The 8,495-nt window shown below is 35.9% G+C and overlaps 2 protein-coding genes and 1 long non-coding RNA gene across 8 annotated transcripts in view; 1 reads left to right on the forward strand and 2 right to left on the reverse strand.

Moving 5' to 3' along the window:
• The window catches only part of rufy3 (RUN and FYVE domain containing 3), an 881,807-nt gene that overhangs the window by 562,677 nt on the left and 310,635 nt on the right, over positions 1-8,495 (forward strand). The window lies entirely within an intron of this gene.
• Positions 1-8,495, reverse strand: part of LOC148679708 (uncharacterized) — an 890,299-nt gene that overhangs the window by 168,012 nt on the left and 713,792 nt on the right. The window lies entirely within an intron of this gene.
• LOC147844129 (serine/threonine-protein kinase pim-3-like) lies at positions 818-8,290 on the reverse strand. 6 transcript variants are annotated; one of them, XM_087254018.1, is made up of 9 exons: positions 8,198-8,290; positions 6,530-6,574; positions 6,030-6,287; positions 5,830-5,912; positions 5,666-5,716; positions 5,221-5,593; positions 4,917-5,096; positions 3,000-3,087; positions 818-1,005 (listed from the first exon to the last, which is right to left on the reverse strand). In XM_087254018.1, the coding sequence occupies exons 2-8, from the start codon at positions 6,543-6,545 to the stop codon at positions 3,005-3,007; spliced, it is 1,044 nt and encodes a 347-aa protein (XP_087110144.1). In that variant the 5' UTR covers positions 6,546-6,574; positions 8,198-8,290; the 3' UTR covers positions 818-1,005; positions 3,000-3,004. The 6 variants fall into 6 exon arrangements, with proteins under 6 accessions (XP_087110144.1, XP_087110143.1, XP_087110141.1 ...); XM_087254017.1 differs by lacking the exon at positions 8,198-8,290 and adding an exon at positions 7,634-7,821; XM_087254014.1 differs by lacking the exons at positions 818-1,005; positions 3,000-3,087; positions 8,198-8,290 and adding exons at positions 4,462-4,651; positions 4,749-4,844; positions 7,634-7,948.

The following is an 8,495-nucleotide window of genomic DNA, read 5'->3' on the forward strand; positions in this document are numbered from 1 at the left end:
TGTTTAATTACACGTACAGTGCTAACTGCTCACGTAGATATTAGGAATATAAGTTAAAAAAAGTTTATTATTGTAAATAATAGAAAGTAAATTAAATCGTTCACAATTTCTATGTCTATGCCTATATTTTACAGTCTATGGTCTACGCACGATTTCAGATCACATGGCCGTTTGTATCATCATCTGGTAGGCTACATGGTTCAGTCATATTTATGTACTTTTCATTTGCTCTTGTTTTCAGATTTAATATTATTAAGTTTTATTAATGTTTTCGTTATTTTGGATGTATGTGAAGGCTTTTTAAGGGACTTTGTGTTCACTCAACGGCTAGAAAGCACAAAAGTTCACCTGCCGAATGAGTTCCCGCGTCTGACCACAAGATGGCGTCCACAGCAGAAAGGTGCAAGTTTATAAATACATTATTTCTGTTTGTATGAATCTAAATAGCTGTTTTCATCACTAATATACAGCTTTCAATAAGCTAAATTACTGTCACAAGGTCTGTAATGACAATTAGCTTGTACATTTGCTAGAATTTTCCTAACCGATCTAGCCTTGTTCATTTATATTAAAACAAAAAAAGATTGTATTAAATTCAGAAAAACATCTCTCGTTTGTCATTACGTTTGATGATTTGATGTGATTTGAGCTTCTGAACTTCTGTTAAGGGTGCAAAGTCTGCCTTGAAGCGGCCTGATTTTATACACCAGTTTACAGTAGTAAAAATATATCAAAGTTAATTAAAGTAAACATATTAAAGGTAAACAGGTTTCTATTTTTTGAATGTAGTTAAAAATTATTTATAAAGTGAATAATATGATTAATAATATGATTCATTTATTATATTGATATACATTTTTTATATTAAATTATCCCTGGGTCATAAAGGATTCTGCTTGCAGCCTACAGTACATCAGCTTTCAGGCTCAGTGCTGTGTTTCTTCTTCTTCTTCTTGGTCTTTACTGACGCTCCTGGTGCAGTGATGTTGCAGTTGCTGTGAAAAGCTAGGCGAGAACACAAACCACAAGTGTTTTTATTCAGGCATGCAACAGACTGAATGTCCTAAAACTGTTTGTGGTCAAGCTGGTGATCTTGCATGCTCAATACACACATCAATGCATGAGATAAACTGTGGTTAGAAAAAAACAGAAATAAGAAAAGTAAGAAAATATTTAGTGCACGCTGCAGCTGTAAATGTTGCTTTTAATATTTTCATGACTTGGAATTGATGAGAAACTGAAGATGCAAAAGTCTGATTTATTAAAATACGTGCCATGAATCAGAGACAGTGTAAACAGCACACAACTGAGGTTTGATTTATTTAAAGAAGAGCAGAGCAATGCAACATGTACGAGTGCAACATTCAACATTTAAACCAAATTGTAATAATCATTCAACAAAATTTCCTTTCATAAAGCAAATCCATCTGCTGTATTTCCTATTATCTTTTAATTTCTACATTAGACCTTCTTTAGTTGTTGAGAAATGACAGTATCCTGTTCACTGATCAGACACTTATAATGAATTTAATGTGAGAAGAGAGTTTAGTGTGGAGTAAATTCAGCACAATGGACAGCTCCCTGCAGTGCTGAACTGACTGAACCACATCTGCAGGAGGAAATGCTACAGAGATGTTTAATTACTGCTGAATAATTACTGAACAATATTGAATATTGAAAATCTAACCCATCAGTAGTGATTACTAATTAAACATTTATTTTATATATAAATTAAGATAAAAGGCGATTACATAAAAAACCTGTTGGGCTTATTCGCTCTAAGACATGCTTTGATAATCATATTTCTTTTAACGTAATACGGTTTTGTCAATGTTAATAAAAGGAAACACTGAGTTTGTATAATCATTTCTTTTTGTAATTGAACACTCACTTTACAGCTCTTCATCTCTCAGAAAACTCCCTCATTAAACCAATAGTTGCCCTCGCGCACATTAATCAATACACAAGACTAAAGAAAGCCTAATGGAAAATCTGTGCTTTGTGACAATGATCTAAGAGATCTTATCAGATCAGTGAAGTTTATTTTTCAGTTTGGCTGAAGTGAAAACAGTTTTTGATAAAAACAAACAAAAAATTAAGCACATTATTATTAGCCCTGTAAGATTTTTATTTATTTTTTATTTTTTGGCTACAGAACCAAACACTGTTGTCCTATGATTTGCCTAAATTAAACTAACTTTAGTTAACCTAATTAACCCAGTTAAGCCTTTAAACTGCACTTTAAGCTGAATACTAGTGTCTTGTAAAATAACTATTAAAATATTGTGTCATGAGTTATTAGAGATTATTTATTTAACATATTATGTTTAAAAATGTGTTGCAAAAGATATTTTCTCAATTAAACCGTGCTGGGGAATTATTTAATCATTCATTACACTCAGAATAATTTATTTCAAGTGTTTATTTCAGTTCATTTTGATGATTATGGATTACAGCTAATATTAGTGTCAATTATAGTTTATCTCTTCATAATATAGCTGTGCTTTAATGATAAGTTTACATGTTTACCTAAAGTTTTATTATTTTAATATTATTTGAATGAATTTTATCGATAATTAATGCAAAGTCCTGCAAATAATTAAGCAACACAATCCTGCAGCCATAGTCCGACTTCAAATACAGAAATAATGTATATTTAATAAAGTATATTAGTAAAATAAGTGTTTATAATTAGTTTTTAAAGTGTATCTTAGTTTCTAATAATACTTTAAATTAAATTAACAGCAAATTCATTATATTTTGTAAAACGATGATTTATAGTGTATTTAATATTAGAATCTTTAACTTCTGATTTTCCAACCACTTTTAGCAAATTCATCCGTGTTAAACTCATATTTTTCATTATTGTGTGTAATCAGTAAAGATAAAATAAAATGAATATAATAACTAAATATATATTCACTTTAATAATGGCCTGTTGTTCATTTTAGAGCAAGAGTCTCCTTGTGCTGAACGGTTTAACAGCACCTCCACATCACCTGCATCAGAGTGTGTTTTCTGCTGGAATCTGCTGTTCGGTGTGTGTTCGGTGTGTGTTCTCCTCTTCTCCATCTGCGTCTACTGCCTCTGTCAGAAGAAAACTACAGGTCATCAGCTATTCGTAAAAAATGTATATCTCAAATTATAAAATGTAAATTATTCTTATCTTTTGTTAAGTTTCTGTAGGTTCTGGGGCTGAGAACAGACATGTTGAGGTACAGTATGAGCACATTTTGAGAATAATTTTAATATATATTATTCGCAATAGTTTAGCAGCAACATAAATTACATCAATATAATATAATATATTTATTTGTTTATTTATTTGTTTCTTATTTTAATTAAATATATTCTGTTTCAGGCTGGTGATGAAGTGTGTTATGCTTCATTAGACATGCCTTCCACACAGCAACAAAGGCAGAGGAATGAAAGAGCTCAGAGTTCAGACTTCAGTATTTATTCTAATGTCAGAACCAGCAGAATGTAAAGTAGAGTAAACTAAAGTCATTGTTCTTTAGTAGAAATATGATTCAAAAGAGTGTTAATGACAATGTTCTGGCATCTGCATCCTATTTTCATTGATTCTAATATTGTAAGTTTTTAATGATTAAAAATGTAAATACATTTAAGAAAGGTTAAATGTTTTTTTTCAGAATATTTGACTTGCAGTCTCAGAAAGGACTCAGTGTTGTTTCTGGGTCTCTCAGTTTAATATAATTTAAGCCAATCACATGAGTGCATATGCAGTAGTACTCCCAGCTAAAACTGAAGTTCTTAAACTCTTTTCATGCCACAAAACAAACATCTCCCTGCTACAACAACAGAAATGTAGAATGCAAATGTACATCTAACAGAGCTCTGAACATTCCTAATATTAAAAAAACAAAAAACTAGGTCTTAGATCATCAGATGTGTACACCATTTCAGAGGTTTTACTGCTACTGTGGGCAAATTACCACAACAACTCCACCAAAACTTATATATTATAGATCTATAAGATCATTTAATGGAATAACAACCAAAACAATATTTCATCACACCTTTAGCCTCAGTCAGTAGAGCTGCAATCTTCATTTTAAAACCATTATGAAAACCTCCATTAAGAGGACTTAAATGGATAGTTCACCCCAAAATAACAATTCTGTATCATTAACTCCCTTTCACTTGCTCCAAACCTGTTTGAGTTTCTTTATTCTGTTCAATACAAAAGAAGATATTTTGAAGAAAGCTGAAAAGCTGTACCCATTGACTTGTTTGTTTTTGCTACTATGAAAGTCAACGGTTACAGGTTTTCAGCTTCTTCAAAACATTTTATTTTGTGCAAAACAGAAAACAAGAAACTCTTAAAGATTTGAAACCGCTTGAGTTTGAGTAAACAGTGAGTAAATCTGGATTTCTGTGTGAACTCTCCCTTTATTTGAGCTCTCTCCAGTCACTCTAGGAAGACACTACACCTGGATTATTTGTCTAAATAATACGTTTATTATTAAAATCCCTATTAACATTAAAGTCATCTGAAGCGGTGGCTTAGTGCAGGTAAAGGGGCCCCGGCCCTGGGTGAGTCGGCCATTAGTTAGTGAGGTGCCCACTCCTCATTCTGCAGGTGATCAGGAAGCAGTTCTCTGCACTTCCTGTGTGACTCCTGCTCACCCTACACAAATCATTAAGATCATTAATCCAGACTGACCCTAACAACACAATCAAAGCCATGAGTGCGTCACTCAGATAAGTGTCAAGTCACTGGCCACCTGTTCACTGTAACCAGGGATGGCGCTCAATATCGTCCAAACTGGGCCGATCAGCCGCCGCTGGACTGAGACACCAGCCAATCAGCTGACGGCACTCTGATACACACAACACCGTGTTCAGAAACACAGAGCAACACACTTCTGCTGATCTCTCAGTGAGTCTCTTACCTGTTGACAGAGTTATGGGGAAGGTCAGTTTGCTCCTGGACGTGACCCTCAGTGAGCCTCCGAAGGGGAAACGGTTGCACAGGATGTTGAAGAGGGTCACTCCCACTGACCACACCGTAGCTGGACCCGCATGGTAGCGCTGTCTGCAGAACCACTCAGGTGGAGCGTATTGAATCGTTCCTGAGAGACACAAGGAGACACAAACACCCGTTCAAAACACTCCAGCACACACAAATTCCCTTTGGTGGATCATCAAAAGCTCACAAACATCCACAGAGTGTTTCCTTCTGCAACACAAACCCACCTGCGAAGTATTTGTAGGCCGAGCGCTTGAGCAGATCTCCACAGCCGAAGTCCAGCAGCTTGATGTCCTGGGACTCTGTGGAGATCAGCAGGTTCTCTGGCTTGACGTCCCGGTGCAGGACTCCGCGGCTCTCGCAGTGTTTCAGAGCCGCGATCAGCTGCACCAGCACTTTCTTGGCCAGACCCTCATCCAGACAGCCGTTCTCCTCACAGAAGCTCTGGAGGTCTTGGCAGGGATCCGGACGCTCCAGGATCAGGATGTAGCGTCTGGGACGGTCAAACCAGTCTAGCAGCTGCAGGACGTTGGGGCAGGCAGGAGCTGAATTGACGCGGGTCATCAGTGCCACCTCCAGCGGCAGCCGACCCTGACCTTCCTGCAGGACAAACGATTGGATTCAGAACCCAATGAAACATCAAACACAACAACAGGTTCACACTGAACTCACAACTCTCAGTCTCCTCTGTGTCCGCTCTTTAGACACATACTTGATGGCGACCTGTAGACAGATAAAGCATAATAAATCACACCTGCCTGATCCTCACACATCACATTTACTGAGATCAGGATTTCTAAAGGCTGTTTGAATGAAGAGCGGAGAAAACGACTTACTGGCAGTCCATCAGACCTGCGCATCCCAGCAAACACAGAGCCAAATCCACCGTCTCCCAGCAGTGGGCCCTTTGCATACGCGTCTGCAACACAGAGGAGCAGTAGAAATGTGTGTTCAAAGAAAACATGCAGCAGTAGAGAAAACTGTAAAAGAGCATTACTGAAACATCATCATCACTTCTTCAAAAAGCCATTCTGACCTCTGCGAGAGCGTTTGAGAGCTCTTCTAGATGAGGTGGACGGACGTTCATCTTCTGGTGTTTGCTGGCTGCCGCTCTGCCGCTTCCTCTTCCTGTTACCCTGATCTGTGGACACAGATTTGGCCAACAGGGAAGGCAGAGGTGCGAGAAATCCATCAAGCTCTTGGCTCACGGTCTGGGTTTCACCATCACCATCATGTGTCCTGACGTCCTGAACAGCTGCCTGGATGAAAGCAGAACTCCTGGATCTGGAGCGGCCTGAGACAACGACAACAACAACAACAACATATCACGTTTATTATAAGATTATAAGAATTAATCAACAATTAACTTTAGTAGCTGCATCTACAGAGAATAAAAGACATCTGATCACTTATATCGGGGAACAGTTGTGTTGAAATGGGTTCATTTGTACCAGTTTATTTACATCACATTTCCCCAAACATTACACAACATCATATCATGATTGATCATAAACAAATAAAAACTAAAACACTCACTGCGGTTTTCACCCATCTGACAAACTCCTCCAAACTCCAGCAAACCTGAAAACAAGAACAAAGATCAAATATCAATAAAAATGTCAATAAAAACAAGATCAAAATCAAAATAAACACAACAAAAGAGCAACAAAACGTGTCAAAAGGAATAATTTCAGCTCTGAGCGTCGATCTCCTTGTAAAATAAAAGTCTTCTGTCAGAAATTCTCTGGTCTCCTTGAAGAATCGCAGTATCAGCACAGTAATCCTCAGCAAATGTCTCAGAAATTCGCCTCTCCTCAATCAACAGATAGCGGCGAGTCTCGGTGTTTATATATGGAGTCAAATCATACCACGCGTTGCTATAGCAACCACAATTTGAATCGCCAATCTGAATCACGTGAGTAAACGATTCATCTCATCTCAACATATAAATAATAAATAATTAATAATAATAATAAACATAGTTAAAATAATAATAATAATAATAATAATGAAGTTTAAATCAATTAATTTATAATTCACGAAACTTCAATTCAATTCAATTCAGCTTTATTTGTATAGCGCTTTTACAATGTAGATTGTGTCAAAGCAGCTTCACATAAATGGTCATGTAATAATAATGTAGAAACTGTAATAATAATGCTAAATGAGCAAGATTGGTTTGACAAGGTTTGACTTTGTAAAATGTACAGCTATTTAGGAATTAATTAAATTAAAATAATAAAATTAACTCATATATTTTCTATTAGTGGCCCAAGCAATGTAAGTGCATGCTGTTTAATTACACGTACAGTGCTAACTGCTCACGTAGATATTAGGAATATAAGTTAAAAAAAGTTTATTATTGTAAATAATAGAAAGTAAATTAAATCGTTCACAATTTCTATGTCTATGCCTATATTTTACAGTCTATGGTCTACGCACGATTTCAGATCACATGGCCGTTTGTATCATCATCTGGTAGGCTACATGGTTCAGTCATATTTATGTACTTTTCATTTGCTCTTGTTTTCAGATTTAATATTATTAAGTTTTATTAATGTTTTCGTTATTTTGGATGTATGTGAAGGCTTTTTAAGGGACTTTGTGTTCACTCAACGGCTAGAAAGCCCAAAAGTTCACCTGCCGAATGAGTTCCCGCGTCTGACCACAAGATGGCGTCCACAGCAGAAAGGTGCAAGTTTATAAATACATTATTTCTGTTTGTATGAATCTAAATAGCTGTTTTCATCACTAATATACAGCTTTCAATAAGCTAAATTACTGTCACAAGGTCTGTAATGACAATTAGCTTGTACATTTGCTAGAATTTTCCTAACCGATCTAGCCTTGTTCATTTATATTAAAACAAAAAAAGATTGTATTAAATTCAGAAAAACATCTCTCGTTTGTCATTACGTTTGATGATTTGATGTGATTTGAGCTTCTGAACTTCTGTTAAGGGTGCAAAGTCTGCCTTGAAGCGGCCTGATTTTATACACCAGTTTACAGTAGTAAAAATATATCAAAGTTAATTAAAGTAAACATATTAAAGGTAAACAGGTTTCTATTTTTTGAATGTAGTTAAAAATTATTTATAAAGTGAATAATATGATTAATAATATGATTCATTTATTATATTGATATACATTTTTTATATTAAATTATCCCTGGGTCATAAAGGATTCTGCTTGCAGCCTACAGTACATCAGCTTTCAGGCTCAGTGCTGTGTTTCTTCTTCTTCTTCTTGGTCTTTACTGACGCTCCTGGTGCAGTGATGTTGCAGTTGCTGTGAAAAGCTAGGCGAGAACACAAACCACAAGTGTTTTTATTCAGGCATGCAACAGACTGAATGTCCTAAAACTGTTTGTGGTCAAGCTGGTGATCTTGCATGCTCAATACACACATCAATGCATGAGATAAACTGTGGTTAGAAAAAAACAGAAATAAGAAAAGTAAGAAAATATTTAGTGCACGCTGCAGCTGTAAATGTTGCTTTTAATA

This window comes from Danio rerio, chromosome 5, assembly GCF_052040795.2.
Source record: "Danio rerio strain M-AB ecotype USA chromosome 5, GRCz13ab, whole genome shotgun sequence".
NCBI classification, from domain to species: Eukaryota; Metazoa; Chordata; class Actinopteri; order Cypriniformes; family Danionidae; genus Danio; species Danio rerio.